Source organism: Sorex fumeus, unplaced genomic scaffold (genome assembly GCF_029834395.1).
Source record: "Sorex fumeus unplaced genomic scaffold, SorFum_2.1 ptg000013l, whole genome shotgun sequence".
Classification (NCBI taxonomy): Eukaryota; Metazoa; Chordata; class Mammalia; order Eulipotyphla; family Soricidae; genus Sorex; species Sorex fumeus.
Window position 1 is genome coordinate 17948081 of NW_026606070.1, and position 24793 is coordinate 17972873.

The 24793-nt window shown below is 38.6% G+C and overlaps 1 protein-coding gene across 1 annotated transcript; it reads left to right on the forward strand.

Moving 5' to 3' along the window:
* Positions 1–170: 170 nt before the first annotated feature.
* On the forward strand, positions 171–23042 carry LOC130020772 (UDP-glucuronosyltransferase 2B31-like). Its single transcript, XM_056111454.1, has 6 exons — positions 171–944; positions 2043–2191; positions 7385–7516; positions 11866–11953; positions 13856–14075; positions 22529–23042. Exons 1-6 carry the CDS (start codon positions 221–223, stop codon positions 22806–22808), a joined length of 1593 nt encoding a protein of 530 aa, XP_055967429.1. The 5' UTR covers positions 171–220; the 3' UTR covers positions 22809–23042.
* Positions 23043–24793: the final 1751 nt, after the last annotated feature.

Genomic DNA, 24793 nt, shown 5'->3' on the forward strand with positions numbered 1-24793 from the left:
CTTCATAATCTTCAAAGATATATTGAACACATTTGCTCATAAATGTATCCAAGTAACCTAGACTTTGAATTATGTACTCAGTTGAACTGATTGATAACATTGTACATTTGATTTCGACATAAGTTATACATTAACTTCTTTACAGACCTATGTCTTCAAGAAAAATACAGACACTGAGACTGGAAATAGTAGTCTGAAAATAGGTCTCACTTTCTGCATAATGCCTATGAAGTGGATTTCAATTCTTCTGCTGCTAGAGCTGGGTTGTTACTTCAGTTGTGGGAGTTGTGGAAAGGTGTTGGTGTGGCCCATGGAATACAGCCATTGGATCAACATAAAGACAATCCTGGATGAGCTTGTCAAGAGAGGTCATGAAGTAGTTGTTCTGACATCTTCAGCTTCCATTCTTGTAGATCCCAACAAAACCTCCACTATTAAATTTGAGATTTACCCAACATCTTTACCTAAGGATGATTTTGAGGAAGCTTTCAAGAAACTCGTTGATTTATGGACATATGAAATGCCAAAACAATCATTTTTGACACATTTTTCAAAAATGCAAGATATCACTTGGGAACTTTATGATGCATTTGAAAAGCTTTGTAGAGATGTAGTTTTCAACAAGAAACTGATGAAAAAGCTACAGGAATCAAGATTTGATGTCGTGTTTGCAGATGCCGTTGGACCCTGTGGTGAGCTTCTAGCTGAAGTACTCAAAGTCCCTTTAGTGTACAGTCTCCGTTTCTCTTTTGGCTCTACATTTGAAAAGTATGCCGGAGGACTTCCACTCCCACCTTCCTATGTGCCTGTCGTTTTGTCAGAATTAAGTGACCAAATGACATTCATGGAGAGAGTAAAAAATATGATGTATGTGCTCTATTTTGACTTTTGGAGCCAGATGTTCAATGAAAAGAAATGGGATCAATTTTATACCGATGTACTAGGTAAGTCACTTAATAAGATTTCTTAAATATCATAATACCTGGGAAATTTTTTATCACTATAAGTGCATAAAGATTTAGACATTATGCACTAATGTAATATCATATAAAATGTCTGTCATGCTCAAATTATTATGAAAAGACTTAAAATTTTGCATGAATTTTTAGAGCATTATAACCCATAGTTACTAGCACATTCTACATAGTGATACAAAAGAAGATTAATAATTTTACATGTCAAAATATTTAAATATCCATTATGATTTATTTGTTTGCGGGAGACTTTTTAATATAGACACTTGAGAGTCTTGGAGACGTTTATTTGAGACATATGGTGTTCAAGAAAAATTATAAACTCACTCCAACAATAAAATTATTTCATTTAGAAACAAAAGAAAAACAAAGTTTGAGAGTGCTTTCATGGAAAAAACAATAGTCTCATTTCTGAATCTGAGTAAAACTTTCCCATATAATTTAGAGGGCTCTCTCGATTCTGAGAGAGAAATAAAGATCACAAACTCCTACAAAGAATGCATGGTCCATTTTGCCCTGGGTTTTGTTAGCTCATAATTGCTGGATATTCTCTTTTGAGTCCCATAAAAATTATACTTGAATTCTTGGTTTTGAGTCCATAAGGAACAGTGCCTAGAGGTCACTCCTTGGTTTGTGCTCAGGGATTACTCTGAAGTGTTCTGGGACCATATGGGGCTGCAGGAATAAAAACTGGTTGTCTATATTCAAGACAAGTGTCTGTGCTTTCACTCTGGTCCTGATTCACAAGCAGTTTTAAAATATTTATGGATTAATTTTTTAATTTTTTTCTATTTTATCTTATATAAAAATGTGTGAAACACATGCTTTGAGCATGTAAATTCTATGCATGGATTACAGTTGCATCACAAGTATACATTTTATGATAGATGACATGAAATTAAAACTTAAATATATCTAGATAATTTGCATCAACAAACCGCAAGTCCTATTGCACCTTTGACTCCATTGTAAAAGATCATGACAGAAAATTTTTTGGGATATTCCCATTCCTTATTTTCATTATCTAAAAATTAATGATTTACATTGTTTTGTTTTGTTATCCTTCAGGAAGACCGGCTAAGATATCTGAACTAATGGGCAAAGCTGATTTCTGGCTCATTAGAACATACTGGGATTTTCAGTTTCCTCATCCAATCTTACCGAATTTTGAGTTTGTTGGAGGACTGCACTGCAAACCTGCCAAGCCCCTGCCGAAGGTAAGCCTGGTCCTATTTTTTCTGTTTACTTTAAATGAGCAGAGCCCTGGCAGCTGAAGACCTCTGGGACCCAGCCACAGCCATGCTGAAGCTACTCTCCACACACTAGGACGAGCCTCACGCATGAAGGACAGGCAGAGAGATGACATGATATAAAAACTTAAATAAATCTAGATAATTTGCATATTCAGAAATCAAGGGAAAAAGAAAGTTTGTTGTTACTGTGTTTGGCATATCCAATACATCATGGGTAGTTTGCCAGGCTTTGCCATGTAGGAGGAACGCTCTCAGTAACTTACTGGGCTCTCCAAGAGGGGCGGAGGTATCGAACCCAGGTCAGCCTCATGTACTACCCGCTATGCTCCACCCCATAAAAATAAATGTAGGACAATATTATTTGAAACAAGATATCAACTTCATTTTCCCTGTAATATTCAAAAAACCCTTCATATGAGTCCCTAGGATTTGACATCAAGAATTACCCTTTGAGTTGCTATATTTAGCCATAAAAGAAGTCTGTAGAAACTCTCACAACAATCCTATAAAACATGACTTTTAACATCTTATGGAATACAGAAATAATACATGGGTGAATTATAGTTGAATATATATAGTAATATATAGGTGAATTATCTATATACAAATATAGATAAATATAAATGTATAGATTTATATAGATACATATATGTAAAGATATATATATAGATTTATATAAAGAGATTACATTGTGTTGTAATAGAAAACTTTAATAGTTTTTCTATGCCTAAAAACTGCTCATCATATAACATTGGCAATAAGATAACTTTGTGACTGCAAAGGATGAGATGATTTGCGCTGGAAAGAAAATACCTAATATGGTCTAAAATAAAACCTTGGTTTTTTTTCTTCGCTATTTGGGTCACACCTGATGATGCTTCAGAGTTACTCCTGATTCTGTACTCAGGAATTACGCCTGGAAGTGCTCAGGGGACCATAAGGGATGACAGGAATTGAACCTGGGTCAGCCACATGCAAAACAAATGCCCAACCCGCTGTGCTATCATTCTAGCACCAGAAACATTGCATTAAGATATAATTTAAAATCAGTATCCATTAAAAAATTTGTTTTATAATATTTTAAATTCAGTCTACTTTACATCAGCAGCAACATAAAACTGAGATTGTATTCAAGATACTATTTCCTTAAAAACACAGCTTGCATATAAAATTCTAATAGCCTTAAAGCATATATCCTGATAGTCAGAGTGAAATAATGTGTGATCCTTCTCTCTTCTAATTACCTAACACACGCATCATGGACTTGTTAGCTTACGTCTTTGTAAACATCAGTGTTGGTTGATTTCTGACCTTGAAAAGATAAGGCTCTCTCAATGACGCGTGCATTCAGATATTTGGAGGAGCAGACAGCAAGGAGAGGCATAAGCTGCCTGTCTAGCCTGTAGCCCATTCCAATATAAACCTTGTTCCACATGGAAACATTGTCTCCTGAGCATTGTCTGGAGTGATCTCTGAATAAAGAACCAAGAGCAATCTCTGAATACAACCCCAAACCAATGAGGTTGGCATGGGGGGGGGGGGGGGCACAAAACCCCAGTCCAAACATACAGAAACAAGTCTGGTTGGCCATTTTCCAACTATGTAAAATATCAGGTCTTGAAAATGACCAAGAAGTCACGTTATAAACACACATAGTCATCCATGAACCTGGTTAGACAACCATGAAAGGATTAGACAACCTGAGAGGATTTAGGCAGCCAGAGATGCAAGACAAGTATCTGACTGTTACACCCTTGCAGGCCTAGGTTTAAGGGCAAATGAATAGGATTCATTCCCACCTGGCTATAAAGGAGTATTCAAACTGTGTTTCACTAATAAAAATTTTAAAAAAGCAGTATTCAACAACGCTTTGTGTCTCAAGAGATGGAAGAGGCCGAGCACAAACCAGTGGGTCACCATGTCAGCTATATGTGCTCTTCTGAGAGCCAGTCTAGATGGTGTCTGACCATAACTGATGTGCTTATTATTACTTCTCAGTTAGCTTCAAGAATCTGTGATCCCCACTGAGCATGCTGAGGGGTTTGATCAAGAGTATGTGGATTCCACTGGGTGGTGGTACTTACTGAGGTCTGCAGCCTCTCTGGAATGCAGCAGCAGTAAGAGGGAGTTAGGGTTAAGTATCTAAATAGTAAAAGTTGAATGCACTGCAAAACTATCACAGAGACAGAATCACAACCCCTGAAACCATGTGAGGACGCGATAGGAATCAGAAGCCTTTACACAGTCTTCAGGGAGGAGCTGTATAGGAGCGCTTTGTCTTAGCACTGTGACTTACTATTAGTCAGATGACCTTTGGCAGAGACTAATTTGCTTTACACTAATAACGGCACGATTGTATATGTCTATTCCCTCACAGAAAGCTCTTCTATTTTTCTTGGATAGGTGGAGCTGTGTTCAAATATTTACCGTAGAGATTGTTTCATTGGAATGAAATGCACAATAATGGCTTAAATAGTTCACCAGAATCTTTCCAACCAACGCCAAGCCTCTTTATACCCTAAAGTCTCTTCCCTGAATTAGGCTGCAGGTACGGGGACAGGAAGAGTGAAATGGAAATTATTGCCTTGTGTTTACAGATTCTAATATTAGAAAATAAAACAGTATTATTTTGTAATTATTTTTCTACGTATTATTTGCACAATAAAAGGGTATTATAGTTAGCACCACTAGACTCAATATATTTAAAACCTTCCCTGTAGCCAGAAATGTTATGTGGTTCATGCACCATGAAAATGGTATATATATGATTAAAAATTAAAACAGCAGGGGCAGGAGATGCAGTACAGAGGCAAAGGTGAATGCTTTGCATGCCCGAACCTAACAACACATAAATCTGAAACATCTCTGGGAGCAGCCCTGGTGGATCCTGAGCATCTCCTGCTGATTCTATGGAATCTTCAGGAACACAGGTGGGGAGGTTCATGTCACTCTTCACACTGCAGAATACTTCCAAATGTGCTTGTATTGAACTGTTGGCCACACTGACCAAAGATCATTCAGAAGAGCTCCTGGTCTCCTCAGCACCACTTGAGAGAACATGCCCTCGCAAGGTGAAACTTTACCTCTCTTTCACTCAATGATTTTATTCCTGCTCCCGGACCTAAGAACACAAGCACATTCATTAAAAATATATGTGCATGCCTATAGTCATGGCTGCTTTATTCACAATACTTCATTTTGGCAAACTGTGTGATGACAACAAACTCTTGAAAATTGTAAACATAAGTGAGGTTCACTTGTGGTGGCTGAGAAGCTATGAGAGAGGATGGAGGTACAACCTGATGTGACACTGGGAAAGTGGTAGAAGGTCGCAGGCACATTGACAGAGCGGAAGGGCAGCAACCTTGCATGCCTAAAAGCATAAATGCAATATTGTAATTACGTAAAATCAATCAGAAAAAAGTTGCCCCGACCCGCAGGAATAGTCAACGTGGATAACTGGGAGAGAGTGCGTGAGTGGGAAAAGAGAGAGAGAGAGAGAGAGAGAGAGAGAGAGAGAGAGATAAAGAGAAGAATGGGAGCAAGTCAAGATTCTGATCCAAGCTCCAAATTTATTTCTCCCAAGCTAGCCTTATATAATTGATTACATGAGGAAGTGTAAAAAATGGGAAATTAGCAAAGCATGCAGATTTTCAATAAACCATGGTGTGAGTCCTAATGGTGGGCTCATAGCAGTTATCCCAGGCATAGCTCAGAAACTTACACAATGTATTTTAACATTTTTCCAAGAAGAGATTAGTTCTTAAATTGCAGGTCAGTCTGTACTGACATTTTGGCTCCTGGCAAAAAATAATGTCTACAATGATTGTCCTTTGTGTATTAGGCAATGATTTTTAAATATCTCTTTTACTCTAATAAAACATTAAATTTTTTATTCATGTACTTTTCTGTAGAACACTTTTAGATATAGTCTCTGAGTCTTGGCCACTGATTGGATTACATGGCGCCAGAGGGCCAGTTGGTGGGTGTGACCCCCATCTACTGGAATTTGGAGGATCTGGGTGGAGGATGCTCGGCCCAAATCCGAGTAGGCTTGGAGATCTCGGCCCCGGAACCCGCGTGACTTTGTCCCTCTGCCAGTACCTTCATGTGTGCGGAGAATGGTCTCAGCATGGTGGTGGCTGGTCCTGGAGGTCTTTGGCTGCCGGAGCCCTGGTCAGGGCGGGGAGGAAAGCTCAACCCACTCCCCTCCAAGAGGTCCCGGTGGCGAGGACAGTCAGGTGCGGGGGCAGGAGACTGCACTGTTCTCTTCCGGGAGCTGGTTATTATAGTCTCTGAGTCTTGATGCCGTGTAATCCCATCATCGGCCAACACTCAGAGACTATAAAAACCAGCTCCCAAAAGAGAACAGTGCAGTCTCCTGCCCCCGCACCTGTCTGTCCTCGCCGCCGGGGCCCCTTGCAGGGGAGCGGGTTGAGCTTTCTTCCCCGTCCTGACCAGGGCTCCGGCAGCCAAAGACCTCCAGGACCAGCCACCACCATGCTGAGACCACTCTCCGCACACATGAAGGTACTGGCAGAGGGATAAAGTCACGTGGGTTCTGGGGCCGAGATCTCCAAGCCTACTCGGATTTGGGCAGAGCATCCTCCACCCAGATCCTCCAAATTCCAGTAGGTGGGGGTCACACCCACCAACTGACCCTCTGGCGCCATGTAATCCAATCAGCGGCCAAGACTCAGAGACTATAGAAACCAGCTCCCAGAATCGCGCGGCCGCATTTGTGGCCAAGCGACATCCTATTATGACATCTTATTATCTTATTTCTACTTTGGACAAACTGGCAGGCTACCGAATGCTGCCTGCCCACACGGCAGAGTCTGGCAAACTCCCCGTGGAGTACCCAATATGCCAAATACCAGTAACAATGATGGGTCTCATTCTCCTAAAAGCCTTGAATATAATCTCAGGACTAGGATGAAGGAACCGTTACTGGGGCCTGCTCGAGGCAATCGACGATTAACAGGATGATTTGTGATTGTGATTTGTGACTTGTAGATATCATTTTGTGTGCTACTGGATTTGAACAAAGATGCTCACCATTACAAGCCAACTGCTCTATACCTGAGTCACAACTCTGCCCCAATAATGTGTGACATTGTCTTTCTCCCCATGAATTAGAAAACTCTTTTTTCCTAGGAAATGGAAGAGTTTGTTCAGAGCTCTGGAGAAAATGGTATTGTGGTGTTTACTCTGGGGTCAATGGTCAGAAACATGCCTGAAGAGAGAGCCAATGCGATTGCATCAGCCCTCGCCCGGATTCCACAAAAGGTTAGAATCAAGTAAAGGTACTAATAATGTGTTAAAGTTGTAATTGTATACTATGGTTTATAAAAGATACTTGTATATTAAAGGTTTATAATTATAAACCTGTATAGTCTATAATTTGGGGTCAGAGATTGCATGTCCAGTTTTCCAAGCACCACTTGTTGAATAGGCTTTCTTTTCTCCAATTCACATTTCTTGCTCCTTTGTCAAAGAGTAAGTGATTATATGTTTAAGGGTCTATGAAAATATATTCAACACTATTGCTTTGGTCTGCAATTCTGTTTCTATTCCAACACCACACTGTTTTAATTACTACTGCTTTGTAGTATAGCTTGAAGTTGGGGAAGGTGATGCCTCCCACATTCTGTTTCCCAAGGATTGTTTTAGCTATTTGTGGGGGTTTATTGTCCCACATGAATTTTAGGAGTGCTTTGTCTATTTCTTTGAAAATGTCATGGGTATCCTTATAGGGACCACAATGAATCTGTACAATCCTTTAGGGAGTTTTGCCATTTTGATGATGTTAATCCTTTCAGTCCATGAACTGATATGTCTCCATTTCCTCCTGTCCTCTTTTATTTTTTGACTAGTGTTTTGTAGTTTTCTTTGTTCAGGTACTTCACTTCTATAGTTAAGTTGATTCTGAGGTACTTGATTTTCTGAGACACTATTGTGAACAAGTTGTTGTTTTTTAAATATCTTTTTCTTCTCTTTCATTATTTGTATGTAGGAAAATCATGGATTTTGGGGTATTGATTTTGCAACCTGCCACTTTACTATACAAAGCAATTATTCCTAGGAACTTTTTTGAAGAGTCTTGGGGATTTTCTATGTATAGTACCATGATATTGCAAATCGTGATAGGTTGGGTCCTTCCTTTTCTATTCAATACCCTTGATATCTTTTCTTGCCTACCTGCTGTGACAAGAACTTCTAATTGTAGATTGAATAGAAGTAGTGAGAGTGGAAAACCTTGTCTTGTCACAATCTTAGAGGAACAGCTCTTAGTTTTTCCCCATTTAGAAAAATACTTGCTGTGGGCTTGTAGTCAATGGCTTTGATTATACTGAGGAAAGCTCCTTCAACTCCTATTTTGTTGAGAGCTTTGATCATGAATGGGTGCTAGATCTTGTCAAATATTGTCCCTTCATTGATATTATCATATAGTTTCTATATTTTCTTTTGTTGATGTGGTGAATTATGTTGATTGACTTGCAAAAGTTAAACCATGCTTTCATCCCCCAGACAAATCCTACTTGGTCATTATGTATGATCTTTTCGATAAGTCTTTGAATTCTATACCCAGTGTTTTGTTGAGGGTCTTTGTATCTGTGTCATCAGTAATATATGCTTGGGATTCCCTTTTTGTGTTATCTGTCTCCTTTTGGTATCAGGGAGTTGAGTAACCTCATAAAAACTGTTTGGAGTGTTTCTATTTTTATAATTTCTTGGAGAAGCTTGAACAGGATTGGGAGTAGTTCCTCTTTAAAAGTTTGAAAGAAGGCACTAGTGAATACATCTGGGCCAGGACTGTTGTTTGGGGCGAGATTTTGATTGCTATTTCAATTTCCTCCATAGTAATAGGATTGTTCAGTTGTTCCAAATCTTCTTAGGTAAGTCTTGGGAGATAATAGGAGTACAGGAACTTACCCATTTCTTTAAGGTTCTCATTTTTCATGGCATAAAGATTCTCAAAGTATTCTCTGATGGTACTTTAAATACCTGTGGTTTCTGTTGTGGTATCCCCGCTTTCATTTCTAATTTTGTTTGTTGGGATTCTTTCTCTTTTTTTCTCTGTGAGTCTTGCTAGAAGTTTATCAATATTGTATTTTCTCATCCAACCAGCTCTTGATTCCATTAATTTTTTGGATTGTTTTTCTGGGGGCTTCCAGTCTATTAATTTTTGCCCTAAATTTTTTTATTTCCTGCCACCTGCCTGCTTTGGACTGCTTTTGTTAGTTATTTTCCAAGATATTAAGTTGTGAAGTTAAATTACTTTTGTAGGCTTGCCCTTCCTTTCTGAGAAATGATTGCAGAGCTATAAACTTCATTCATAACACTGCTTTTGCAGTGTCCCATAAGTTTTGGTAACCCATGTCTTCATTCTCCATTGTTTCCATGAATCTTTCAATTTCCTCTAAGCCATTGGTTGTTCAGTTGTGAGGTATTTAATTTTCAGGTGTTTAACTTGATTCTCCAGAGTCTCGTTCGTTATCGGAATTAACCAGACAAATCGCTCCACCAACTAAGAACGACCATGCACCACCACCCACGGGATCGAGAAAGAGCTATCAATCTGTCAATCCTGTCCATGTCCGGGCCGGGTGAGGTTTCCCGTGTTGAGCGATAGCACAGCAGGTAGGGCGTTTGCCTTGCACGCAGCCAACATGGCCGACCCGAGTTCGATTCCTCCGCCCCTCTCGGAGAGCCCAGCAAGCTACCGAGAGTATCTCGCCCACACGGCAGAGCCTGGCAAGCTCCCCGTGATGTATTCGATATGCCAGACACAGTAACAACAAAGTCTCCAACGGAGACGTTACTGGGCCCGCTCGAGCAAATCGATGATCAACGGGAGGGCCTTTACCTTTACCTTTACCTTTAACTTGATTCTCCATTTCTGCGTGTGACTCACTTATATTTTCAGTGCATTATGGTCTTAAAAGATCATTGATATAATGTCTATCCTTTAAATTTTATAAAGCTATGTTTTTTTTGGCCCAGCATATGGTCTCTCTTGGAGAATGTCCCTTGCACATTGCATAAGAATGTGTATTCAGGTTTTCAGGGATGAAATGCCACACACACACACACACACACACACACACACACATGCACTTGCAGCCACACACACACACACAAAGTCCCTCTCTTCCACTTGTTTCCTCAAATAAAGTATGTCCTTACTGAGCTTTAGTCTGATTGATCTATTGAGAAATGATAAAGGGGTATTTAAATCTCAAACTATGGTATTAGGTTCCTAACAATGTCTCTTTTCAAACCAATTCTAAATATTTTATTGGTCCCTCATTAGGCAAATATATATTTAGGACTATAAGTACTTCCTGATGATCAGATCCCCCAATCATTAAGAAATCATATTCATTGTCTCGATATAGTTCTTTCTTAACCTCTGTATTCATTTTATTGTTGAAGATCTGGAGTGAACAAAAGCATAGCATAGGGATTGACAATTTCTACATTTTAATTCAGATCGTGAGGAATACTGGGTAATTCCCACATTAGAATCTATTGCTCCGGATACATAGAAGTTTCTGAACATTCCATAGAATCTGAGAAATGGTAGTGGTACCTTTAGCTGTGTGCAGATGTGCTAATAGTCAGTGGGGGAAAAAAATCATAATCTTGATTGCTTTTCACTATCCATTCCATTTTTAGAGTCAATATTCACTCCTTTCTACATTTTTGCAATTTTATGCTCTAAAAAATTTTAATGTTTCAGCCTGAATATGTAAAAAATTACTTTCTTAATATTTTTCTCATAATGGGTCTGATATAGAAGGGAAAAAACAAACAAATGCTGTCCTCCCATTGTTCATCGATTTTGCTCTTGAGGGCTCAGTAACATCTCCATTTTGAGACTTCTTATTACTGTGTTTGCCATATAAAAAACATTACGGGTAGCTTGCCAGGCTTTGGCGTGCTGGCAAGATACTTTCGGTAGCTTGACAGGCTCTCTGAGAGGGGCAGAGGAATCGAACCTGGCTCGGCCAGGCTGGCTGTGTGCAAGGAAAACGTCCTACTGCTGTGCTATCACTCCAGCCTATTTTCTAAGATAATTATGTACATGATTATTTAAAAACTATTGATAAAAATATTATTTACTCTCTGGAGCAATTGATGTTATGCAGCAATCTTTATTCAATCCTAAGGTATTAGTTGATAATGAAATAATGAGTCAGATCTGACAATGGATATTAGTAATTACTTTTTCTAAATATTAATTTAAAAATAAAATCATAATAAATGGTCAGTGAATTACAATAACGATAAAGGACCATGTGTGTACTTTAATAATTTTATGCTATCTCATTTAAATGATGAAAGTCTGAAATTTCATAAATGCATTAATTGATCATAACACAATAACTTGACATATCGATGTGAAACATATATTTATATCTTCATGAATATAAAATAAGCACTGTGCATGTATTTCTATTATAGTAGTGTTATAGCAGTATTTACTAAATGCCTCTTTGCCTATTGAAGTACCTTCTATAGAAGAATTCTAAATATAACTAAACTGTCTTTTGTGTTATTAGCAATGAACATGCAAATTCAACATTTAAAATTTAACTAGTGCATTGACACGTTTTCCTTAATGTTCATAGGTTCTCTGGAGGTTTGATGGCAAGAAGCCTGATACTTTAGGGTCGAATACTCGGTTGTACAAATGGATCCCCCAGAATGACCTTCTTGGTAAGATTCTGGAACACGCACACTGAAATGAGAATAAATCCTGCTTGAGTGACATCCATTCACAAAATATGAAAATTACCAAACATAGCAACAAAATTCAATCAATAAAATTTAACTAACTTATTTAATTTTCCAGGTCTATGGTGGGAGGGTGATACGTACTAGTTGATATTTTCTAGTGTTTATCTCCTTGTCGCCAATTCAAGGTATCACAATTCAGATGTAATTGTTTACCACAGACAATTTTTCATCAATCCTAAATTAAGTCTGTCTTCTTGTTCTATCTCCTGTTTTAATCTTTCCTCTTTTTTGGCAGTCTTCAGCACAACTGAAAGCAAACAGGCACTTTTTTCTACTAATGTCTATATTTCCTCCAGGAAAATATCCATGATCTCTTTCATGAAATGAACATGTCATGAGAAAAATGTCATCTTTATTTTCCTATAATTGCAGTTCATTTCCTGGTCTCCTGGATACCTTAGACCTTCTATCTCGGACAAAGTTGCTTTACTTTTTATTCTTAAACAACACTACAAAAATTTTAATTTTAATGTTTTTCTTGCCCTCAAAATTATACAGCATCATGACTCCTTATGTAGTTTTGTCAATATTGACTAAAATGAACAAAAACCCATGCTTTAAATATGGTCACAGAATAAAGAAAGAATGCAAGGTAATGCAAAAGCTGCAGAGTGATCGGAGTTGGGATACATAAATTGCGTTTTCAGTGGTCTTAGTAGGATTCCTAGCATCACAGGGTCCTATAGTAACACTTGTGACAGTCCTGTGTGCCCCAGCCCAGCATCATTTCATCACCTGCCCACTATATCTAACCCTCCCTGTCTGGCCAATACCACTGGAATAAACGACCTGCTCTACAATCAGGACGCCTGCAAAAAAACGATCTTTATTTTTTCAGTAAGTGCCCTGTAATACATTAAGAGGTGGCAATGTGAGGAAAAGTCCTAAAAGCAAGGTCTTATGTGCTTATTTATAAAACATTCATGGGTTTAAAAAAACTGGAGCTACTCTTTGTACTTTTCCAGGCATCTGAACAAAAAGATTAAAAAAATAAAATGACTTTGTGATACACACCTGAAATTAATACAAAATATTATAATGCCTGTCACTTCAAATATAAAATAATCAATTAACTGAAAAGTCTAGAGAAGTAATAAGACAAAATATATAAGGAAGCACAGTTACATAGATGACTCGTGTACAAAGAAAATTTATGTTAATGTTACTTTCTTTGAGAAGTTGCATCTCTTTCAGTATATTATTAAAGAAGCAAAGTCACAGAGATCCCAACACACACAACTTGACTCCACACACAAGACTTGATCCTAGAGATCACCCACAGTGGCCCTGATGCAGAGGCAAGAGAAACCCTAGCATAGCCATGCGTGGCTAAACTGTCAAGCCAAAAAATAAAGAGAGAGAGAGAAAGAGAGAGAAAAAAAGAAAAGGAAAGAATAAGTTAATTTGTTTGTCAAAATTCAGATCGGAACTGTACTATCTCTTTCTTCCCATCATTTTTTAAGAATAGCTAATATAAAAGCCTTCCTTAGAAATGCTTTGGGGCAGGACAATAGTCCGGTGGAAAGTTAAATTGTCTTGCATGTGACTGCTTTTGGTTTCACCACTGCATCCCAAAAGTTCCCCCATGCACTGCCAGGAGTAATCCAGAGAGCAGCCTGGAGTGTCCCAAAAACCAAAACAAGCAAATAAACCAAAAATCACACAATCTGCTTATCAGTATCACATGATGTAATGGTACCATTTTAATTATCAGTATAAGAGAATTAGTTCTTATGAAATTACTGTTGTATATAATGTAATATCACAATATAGAAATCTCAGTAGTGAATGTCTTATTTCCTAAAATTCACTCTATTTTAGGTCACCCCAAAACCAAAGCTTTCATCACTCATGGTGGGACCAACGGCATCTATGAGGCAATTTACCACGGGGTCCCTATGGTAGGCATTCCTCTGTTTGCGGATCAGCCAGATAACATCGCTCATATGCAGGCCAAGGGCGCAGCTGTCAGGGTGAACTTTGAAACCATATCAAGCTCAGATTTGCTCAATGCACTGAAGACAGTCATCAATAATCCTTCGTGAGTATCACAATACTTTAACAAATAACAAATATCTATGCATTGGGACTTTTGTTAATGTATATTTATTCATTTAAAAGTTAAATGTGCAATGAAAAGATGATGAAGCCCATCTCACTAATATTTTAACCACTTATTTAATAGTTTCATATACCCATTTAAGTTATAATGTAAATGATTACTGTTAAAGCTTGCAGATTAAGCCATGTAAAGATTTATAAGAAATTGGAGAATATTCCAAGTGCCATAGAAATCTCAGAAGTAGAGAATGAAGAGCTTAAATTTAAATACTTCTAGTCAGAGCCAAATTCTGAAATGATTATATGGTCAATCTCAATGAGTAACATCAAATGGTTTGCTTATACAAAAGTGTTTTCCTAATACAGATAGTTAACTGATAGCGTTCACCTAAAGTATATATTTTGAATAACTACAGCAAAACTTAGGACATTTCAAAAGTCTCACAGAATTGAGGCTGGAGAGACACCATGGTCAGTAGGGGTCTGGTTTGCATGCAGCTGACTTGGTTCCAATCTCCAGAATACCATATATGGTTCCCTGGGCATTGTCAAGAACAATTCCCAACCTCAGAGCCAAGAGGGAACCCTGAGCACTGCTGGCTCTGTCTGAAGAACAAACAAAACAAACACACAAAAAAATCTTATATACGCTGTAGGACACTTAGCACTCTCCACTCTCATCAAACATCAGACTATATTCTATTTTTATCAAATATTCTAGTAGGTCAGAAAAAGAGGGACAGACATAGAAAGATTGCATTCACCAGGGGAACCTAAAGTAACAAAATAGGAGACTAACACCCAAGAATAGCTGTAATAAATACCAGGAGGTTCACTCTATGGCTTGGTGGCCAGCCGCACAGTCTAGGGGTAAAGGCAGCTCAGATAGAGAAGGGAGAACCAAATAAAGGGTGTTGGGAAGATCCGCCCAGGATGGGAGATGCATGCTGAAAGTAGACTATAGACCGCACATGATTGCCACTCATTTCCTCTTTTGCAAACCACAGCACGCAGAAGGAGAGAGAACAAAAGGGAGTGCCCTGTCACAGAGGCAGAGTGGGTTGGGAGGATGGGGGGTGGGAGGGATACTGAGATTAGTGGTGGTGGAGAATGGGCACTGGTGGGGGGATGGGTACTCTATCATTGTAAAACCCAAGCACAAAAATTTGTAAGTCTACAACAGTACCTCATGGTGTTTCACTAATAAAAATTAAAAATAAATAAATAAATAAATATGCATATTAAAACAGACCTACCATTAGGTTACAAATATTAGTAAATACAAGATTTAATCTATAATCCTGACAGTGAAGGATGTCTACATTTTTCAGAAAAAATAGCTATTCCTTAATTAGAACAATAATTGTTTCTTGTGAATTAAAATGTTTTCATTTCTAAAAAAAAATTCTAGTAGGAACTTTGCATACAAATGAAATCTTGTCAAATATGTAGTCATATGCATTTAGCTTTCTTTATTTAACATAATATACGTTATTGCTTCATTCATGTGTTAATTGTATCACTGTATGGCTGTCATCCGGTTGTTCATCAATTTACTCTAGCGGGCGCAAGTAAAGTCTCCATTTGTCCCAGTCCTGAGATTTTAGCAGCCTCTCCTTACTCGTATTTCCCAGCGTATTAGAGGCTCTGTCAGTGTCAAGGGAATGAATCCTGTTATTATTACTGTTTTTGGCATATCGAATATGCCACGGCTAGTTTCCAGGCTCTGTCATGTATGTTTGAGCTGGAGCAATAGTACAGCGGGTAGGGTGTTTGCCTTGCAAGCTGACAACACCAGTTCAATTCCCAGCATCCCTTATGGTCCCCCGAACACCAGCAGGAGTAATTCCTGAGTGCAAAGCCAGGAGCAACCCCTGAGCATCGCCAAGTGTGACCGAAAAAGAAAAAAGTGTTAATTTTATACAGCTGAAAAATAGTTCTGGCTATTAAAATAAGTAATATATCACATTACTTATCCATTAATCATTCACGAACTTTTATTTTTTCCACTATGATTTTTATGAACAATTTTTTCCATTTTTTGTCGTTCATCAAATGTTTTCATTTCTCTGGACATATTTCTGAGAGCAGTTTTCCTTGGATATCACTGGCAGTTTTCCTTGGATATCACCATATCACTTCATTCCATTGGTCGTCAAATTACTCCAGCAGGTGCCAGTAACATCTCTATTCCTCCCAGCCAAGAGATTTTAGCATCTCTTCTTACTCGTCTTTTCCCAATTATTTGAGGCTTTTTCTGGGTCAGGGGAATGAGACCTGTTATCAATGACCCTGTGACACAGGGAGCAAGCCCCAAGGGGCTTTTTATTCTAGTGACAAGCACCAAGTTGTGAGGCAGTCGGGCTCAACTCTCTCTGGGGACAGTGCCAGGTGGGGAGTTTGATGGAGCGGTACACCTGTCAAATGGTAACTCAGGTGTCCTAAGGCAAGCTCAGGGAAGACAGAAACGTACCGTGGTGCAGAAGGGCAAAAGCTCTTTTGATATTGATTTTCAGTACGAATACAAACCCAGACCGTGAAAGCGGGACCTCACGATTCTTCTGACCTTTGGGGTTTTAAACAGGAGAGGTCAGAAAAGTTACCACAGGGATAACTGGCTTGTGGAGGACAAGCGTTCATAGTGATGTCAATTTTTGATCCTTTGATGTCAGCTCTTCCTATCATTGTGAAGCAGAATTCCTTGGATATATGGTGACATTTATAAAGAAATGTCTATCTGAAGTCCAGAAACTTTTGATATTTTATTTTTCTTTCAATTTTATATACTATAAGGTAATTCACAATATTTCATTACATTTACTATTCAAGCAGCAATCCCACTACCATTACACCTTCCCATCACCATATTTCAATGTTTCGACCCCAAATCCAAATCACTGTCCCAAAGCAGAACCGAAATAATACATTATGTTTTTTTTTTTATGATAAACCACTGAAAATGCTACAAAAGAGTATCCTTAGGGGAAAGAGTGTGGAGATTGTTGTATCTCACCCAGGGACCATTAAGCCCTTCCATAAGAGATTTCTAATATCTTAAATGTTAAATGTTGTTAAATGTTGATACTTGTGTGTATATACATACATATGTATATATATATTATATATATTATATGGGCTGGAGCGACAGCACAGCAGGTAGGGTGCTTGCCTTGCATGCAGCCAATATGGCTGACCCGAGTTTGATTCCTCCGCCCCTCTCGGAGAGCCCAGCAAGCGACTGAGAGTATCTCGCCTGCACTGCAAAGCCTGGCAAGCTACCCGTGACTTATCCGATATGCCAAACACGGTAACAATTGCCACAATGGAGACATTACTGAACCCGCTCGAGCAAATCGATGAACAACGGGAGGACAGTGACAGGACAGTGATATGTATATTATATATAATGTATATTTCCCTCTAATACTAGTTGCTTCCTACTTTGAACTCTATCAAATGTAGTGCAGTAACCTTGGAGCGTGGATAGGGTGTGTGGGTTGAAGTATCACGCAACCTCGAACCAGGAATAGATTCACTTTTGGGTGATACTCGGCCCAGGTGTGTGGAGAGCCACCTAAGCATGGTGGCAGTTGAGTGCTGGAGGTTTTTGGATGCAGGACCTGGGTCCCTTGGGGTGGAAGGAGCCTCACCTGTGACACTCCGGGGTGCCCCAAGGGAAACAGCCTAGCGTAAGGTCTCACGGTGTGGTTATGAAGAGAGTCATGTTATGCTCCCTCCAGGGGAGAAGGAGCAACTTTTTGATATTTTGAACATTAGCTGTGAGACTTTTCCACACTGTGACCAAAGCATTTTATCTTTGGTCTTTTCTACTAGCACAACACCAGTAGGCATATATGGGTTTTCAGTTGTAGTATTGCTTTGAATTTTTCTTATACTTCAGTTATTAAATATCTTTCCATATGACTAAAACATCTTATATTCTCCTCTGAAAAATACATATGCTAAATTTTTACAAATTTTAAACCCAGTGTTTGTTTGAACCCAGAAAGAAGAGTTGATGTTCACATTAAGTAATATTGCTTCTTAGGACTGTAGCACTGTCCTCCCATTGTTCATCAATTTGCTCGAGGGGGAACAGTAATGTCTCCATTGTGGGACTTGTTACTGTGCTTGGCATATCAAATACATCAAGGGTAGCTTGAAAGGCTTTGCCATGCAGACGAGATACTCTCAGTAGCTTGCCGGGCTCTCAGAGAGGGATGGAGGAACAGAACTCTGGTCTGCCTCGTGTAAGGAAAATGACCTACCTGCTGTGCTTCTGCTCCAGCCCAATATAATTAATTATGTTATGAAAATAATGAAAAAATCCGGTACATTATTTCAAAGCATTTCCCATTATGAGCAAGTGATAATTTTGATTTTTTACTTTATTCTTAGAAACAAATATGGTTTTATGTATGATAACATAAATATTAAATGTTTATGTATTTTAAAGTATTTCATGTTAATATATTTCACATAACGTGATAAGATTTGTAACGTTTAGTACAGCATTCATCAATTTAAAATGAATTTCTACTCTCATATTATGGTTGAATTAGAACAATACTTAAAAATTTATTTTCTGAAAGAAAATTTTTATTAATTTAAAATATCAAAAGAATGAGTAGTATTAAAAAATAAAGGAAATTGGCAATAAAAAAAGAACTACAATGATATTGTACATTTTAATAGGCATATATGGCATTAAATCTAACCAGAATAAATTGCATAAAAATTTCAAAGTTGTCACAGGGTAATTAAAAATACACTAAATGTGATTGATAACGCACAATTAAAGAATTGCACTAAATAATGTTAATTAAAAAAGTGGGAAATGATCAACATCAGAATAACTGTAAAACAATTTAATAACATACTAATCTAGAATAACTTAGGCAAGAATGGTTACAAAATTAAATGCAAATAATTTATAATGATAAACAAATGGCTACATAAAGGACAATTTCCTCTGGTAAAAAAAAGGAGAACAGCTAAAAGATAAAACCAATATGTAACTATTTGTCATTAGAGAAAATTTTATTTTTTTATTTTTGTTTGTTTGTTTTTAATTTTTATTAGTGAGATACCATGAGGTACAGTTGTAGACTTACAAATTTTTGTGTTTGGGTTTCAGTTATACGATGGGTACACCAATACCCATTCTCCACCACCACTAATTTCAATATCCCTCCCACCCCCCATCCCCCCATCCTACCCTGCCTCTGTGACAGGGCATTCCCTTTTGTTCTCTCTCTCCTTTGGGGTGCTGTGGTTTGCAAAAGAGGAAATGAGTGGTAATCATGTTCGGTCTATAGTCTACTTTCAGCACGCGTCTCCCATCCTGGGCAGATCTTCCCAACACCCTTTATTTGGTGTTCCCTTCTCTATCTGAGCTGCCTTTTCCCCTAGCATGTGCGGCTGGCCTCTAAACTATGGAGTAAACCTCCTGGTACTTATCTCTGCTATTCTTGTGTTAGTCTCCTATTTTGTTACTTTATGTTCCCCCAGATGAATACAATATTTCTATGTCTGTCCCTCTCTTTCTGACTCATTACACTTAGTATGATACTTTCCATGTAGAACCATTTGTATGTAAATTTCATGACTTCATCCTTTCTGACAGCTACATAGTACTCCATTGTGTAGATGTACCAAAGTTTCTTTAACCAGTCATTTGTTCTCGGGTACTCAGTTTTTTTCCAGATTCTGGCTATTGTAAAGGGTGCTGCAATGAACAAACAAGTGCAGATGTCACTTTGACTATACTTTTTTGCCTCTCTGAGACATATTCCCAGGAGTGGTGTTGCTGGGTCAAATGGGAGCTTAATTTCTAATTTTTTGAGAATCGTCCATACTGTTTTCCAAAAGGGCTAAACCAGTCGGCATTCCCACCAGCAGTGAAGGAAGGGTCCCTTTCTCGCCACATCCATGCCAACACAGGTTGCTTTTGTTCTTTTGGATGTGGGCCAGTCTCAGAGGTGTGAGATGATATCTCATTGTGGTTTTGATCTGCATTTCCCTGATGAATAATGATGTTGAGCATTTTCTCATGTGCCTTTTAGCTATTTGGATTTCATCTTTGAGTAAGTTTCTGTTCATTTCATTGTCCTATTTTTTAAAAATTTTTATTAGTGAGACAACATGAGATACAGTTGTAGACTTACAAATTTTTGTGCTGGGTTTCATTTATACAATGATCAAATACCCATCCCTCCACCAGTTCCCATTTTCCACCACCACGGATCCCAGTATCCCTCCCACTCCCCATCCCACCCCCATCCCACCCTGCCTCTGTGGCAAGACATTCCCTTTTGTTCTCTCTCTCCTTTTGGGTGTTTTTGTTTGCAAAAGAGGCAATGGGTGACAATCATGTTTGGTCTGTAGTCTACTTTCAGCATGCTTCTCCCATCCTGGGAGGATCCTCCCAACACCCTTTATTTGGTGCTCCCTTCTCTATGTGAGCTCCCTTTTCCCCTAGCTTGTGAGGCTGGCCTCCAAGCCATGGAGTAAAATTCCTGGTACTAATCTCAGTCATTGTTGGGTGTTAGTCTCCTATTTTGTTACTTTATGTTCCGCAGATGAATACAATATTTCTAGTCTGTCCCTCTCTTTCTGACTCATTTTGCTTAGCATGATATTTTCCATGTACTACCACTTATATGTAAATTTCATGACTTTTAGTCTTTACTAACCACTAAATAGTACTCCATTGTGTAAATATACCAAAGTTTCTTTCACCTATCATCTGTTCTCAGGCAGTCAGGTTTTTTACAGATTCTGGCCATTGTAAAGAGTGCTGCAATGAACAAACAATTGCAGATGTCACTTCGACTATACTTTTTTGCCTCTCTGGGGTATATTCCCAGGAGTGGAATTGCTGGGTCAAACGGGAGCTCAACTCCTTGTTTTTTGAGAATTGTCCATACTGTTTTCCAAAAGGGTTGAACCAGTCGGCATTCCCAACAGCAATGAAGGAGGGGCCCTTTCTCGCCAGCACCGGTTGCTTTTGTTCTTTTGGATGTGGGCTAGTCTTTGTGGTGTGAGATGATATCTCATTGTGGTTTTGATCTGCATCTCCCTGATGATAAATGATGTGGAGCATTTTCTCATGTGCCTTTTACCCATTTGGATTTCTTCTTTAAGAAAGTTTCTATTTACTTCATCGCCCCATTTTTTGATGGGATTGGATGTTTTCTTCTTGTGGAGTGCAACCAGTACTTTGTATATCCTTGATATCAACCCCTTGTCGGATGTGTATTCAGCGAATATCCTTTCCCATTCTGTAGACTGTCTTTGTATTTTGGTCACTGTTTCTTTTGAGGTGCAGAAGATTCTTAGTTTAAGATAGTCCCATTTGTCTATCTCTGTCTTCACTTGCTCAGCTAGTGGCATGACATCTTTGAAGATAGCATTAGTTTCAATGTCAACTTTGTCTTCAATGTACCTTATGGATTCCGGTCTGATGTTGAGGTCTTTAATCCATTTTGATCTTACTTTTGTACATGGTGTTAGGCAGAGATCTGAGCCCACTTTTTTACATGTAGCCGTTCAGTTTTGCCAGCACAATTTGTTAAAGAGGCTTCCCTTGCTCCACTTCACATTCATTAGAGAAAACTTTAAATGAATTCTCAATAACATAAGATTTGTAAAAATAATGAGATCTTTCCTAAAATTTTGGCCAAACTCAGTTAGAGATTGTGATCTGCATGTAAAGTAAAGTAAAGTAAAGTAAAGTAAAGTAAAGTAAAGGCCCTCCCATTGATCATCAATTTGCTCGAGCGGGCCCATTGGAGACTTTGTTTGATCCGCATGATATAAAATTATTTTTTCAAATATTCATACGTGGACAATAAGCAAAGATGCAGTAAATTTGAAAAATGCAAGTGGTATACAGTATATTTTCTTAATCAATTCAGTATAACAATCAATCAGTAAATCAAATCAATAAAAAATTATCAGTATAAGAGAATTTGCTCGAGCAGGCCCAGTAACATCTCCATTGGAGATTTTGTTGTTACTGCGTTTGGCATATCGAATACATCACGGGTGGCTTGCCAGGCTCTGCCCTGCGGGCTAGATACTCTCGGTAGCTTGCCGGGCTCTCCGAGAGGGGCGGAGGAATCTAACTTGGGTCGGCCATGTTGGCCGCTTGTAAGGCAAATGCCCTACCGCTGTGCTATCGCTAAAGCATATTTATTTTATACTCCTTATTCATTGCAAAATAGATGTAAATTTAAAAATTCCTATGAAACTCTAAACTGCCAGTGAAGGCCACACAAATATACTGCTCCATTCAAAATCCTATGACATCAGCTACATTCATAGGGGTGACATTTAAAATCCCTCAAGGGAACAATCAAAACAAACAAACAAATTGCTGAAGTTAGCAATCTCACTTCTCTCAATGTGCCCTTTGGGGCTCTTCCTTAGGTATAAGGAGAATGCGATGAAACTCAGGGCAATTCAACGAGATCAGCCAGTGAAGCCTCTGGACAGGGCCGTCTTCTGGATCGAGTTCATCATGCGCCACAAAGGAGCCAAACACCTGCGGCCCGCCTCCCACCGCCTCTCCCTGCTCCAGTACCACTCTCTGGACGTGATCTGCTTCCTGCTGGCCTGTGTGGCAGCTGCCCTGTGGCTCATCACCCAGTGCTGCCTGTGCTGTTGCAGGGTGTCTTCTAAAACAGGGAAGAAGGAAAAGAGGCGGTAGTTGCATCTGAGGCCCCAAACTGCTCTCTCTTTGACAGGCAGGACTTCTTGGGATTATTCCAGAAAGATTATTGCACAAATAAGCTGGATTCATTTCTGCTCTGACAAAAATTGCTTTTCTGAATTGATTTCTTATTTTGAAATTTGCTTGTCAATTATTGACTACCAGTTAGATTGCAAAATATGTCATTCCAAGGTGATAATAAAGGTAAATAAAAATGTTTTCTGTGTTTCACGTAATTGGTTGACACTGGGTTGTCCGTGCTCCTCCCGCAGATTTATTGAACTACTCCCACAACAGTGCCCCTGAGGCACACCCAATTCCATCAGGCATTAGTAATCCTATATTGCTTTTCTCTTTCTTTTATGTCACCTGCACAGTTTAGCAATTGCCTGTTTGTACAGAAACAGGAACACAGCTGTTATAAAATGGGAGTTAATTGACTCCAAAATAATATTTACTCCCGGGCATCCATATCTGCTTGACTTAAGCCTCAGCTGCCCTTAGTTCCTAGCACTCCAAAGCAGGGTCCCAACAAATGGACTGGATGGACCCAGAGCAAGCTGTGAGCTACCTTGGCATGAAAAGGAGAAAGACGTAGACTAGATGACGAGGATGACTGGGAGTTAGGACTATGAGAATACGATGCGACAAGGAAGAAGATAGAACAAAGTGGAGGACTTCGAGGTCTATATGAGGAGACTAGGATGATGGAACTATGATAACAGGGACTACGATTAAAACTATGACTATGCTTGTGCAGTAAGGGGAGAGACCACACTACACTCGGGAGGAGAGAGATATAAACTGACTGCCCACCAGCCTGGGTCCCCAGCCCTGTTTCTTCATTCCCTCGACTTCCATCCACTGTTGCCAGGGGCTGGCCTGAGAGGAAGCTCTCAAACAATGAACACTGGCATCCCATGTGTTCGACCCCCTGCACCCTGAACCTTTTCTTTTGAAACTCAAAATATGTAATGAGGTATATTATTCAATATTTTTTGAAAACTCTATAGAAATTATGAAGATAAATTTCATTTTCAAAATTCACTAGGGGCAAATTACCAATTTTAAACTATTATTAAAGTTATTATATACAATATTATTGCTTATGATTGTGTATATTACTGTGGATATTATGTATACTGTTTTACGTGTGGAATAACACTGTTGTGTACTCAGTATATTAAGGGTATATCTACCCTCATTTTGGACTTACAGATGTAGTTTTGAATTTTATATTGTATGTTTAAAAGTATATAAAATAATGCACATCTTTCTGTTTTAGGGGTTATTAATGATGCTTGGCATGTGTGTATTTATGTGAGTGTAAAGAAAAAAGTTTTGTTCAAGAAATAGCACCTTGAGGGCAAAAAAAGGAACTACGTGCACAAGAGAAAATATAGATTTTCCAGAATGCAAAAAAAATAAAAAGTAAAAAAAATTCTCCATAGGTATTATAAAATGAAATATGTTATTCTTATATATAGTACAAGTTATAAACTGCATTTTAAAGTGATTATATTTTATATGTTTTAACCCAACTTAAATCTTTAAAATAGCTTTTCTCCCAAGCAAATATCTACTTTGAATCTGCATCTTACAGCACTGATAATGCGAATGATTACATGCCACAAAAACTCTCTACAAATAAATAACAATTTTCCCTAGGTAATTTAAATACAATCACAATCACAAATCATGCTGTTATTCGTCGATTGCCTCGAGCAGGCCCTAGTAATGTCTCCTTCATCCTAGCCCTGAAATTATATTCAAGGCTCTTTAGGAGAATGAGACCCATCATTGTCACTGGTATTTGGCATATTGGGTAAGCCACGGGGATTTTGCCAGACTCTGCCGTGTGGGCAGGCTACATTCGGTAGCCTGCCAGTTTGTCCAAAGTAGGAATGAGATAATGAGATGTCATAATAAGATGTCGGTTCCGGGAGCTGGTTTTTATAGTCTCTGAGTCTTGGCCGCTGATG

What these genes read in the sequence shown, in the direction of transcription:
- LOC130020772 (XM_056111454.1), top strand. Translation starts at nt 221, where the DNA reads ATGCCTATGAAGTGGATTTCAATTCTTCTGCTGCTAGAGCTGGGTTGT. An exon ending in ATTTTATACCGATGTACTAG is followed by an intron (nt 945 to 2,042) that starts GTAAGTCACTTA and finishes GTTATCCTTCAG; the next exon opens with GAAGACCGGCTAAGATATCT. An exon ending in ACAGTCATCAATAATCCTTC is followed by an intron (nt 14,076 to 22,528) that starts GTGAGTATCACA and finishes GCTCTTCCTTAG; the next exon opens with GTATAAGGAGAATGCGATGA.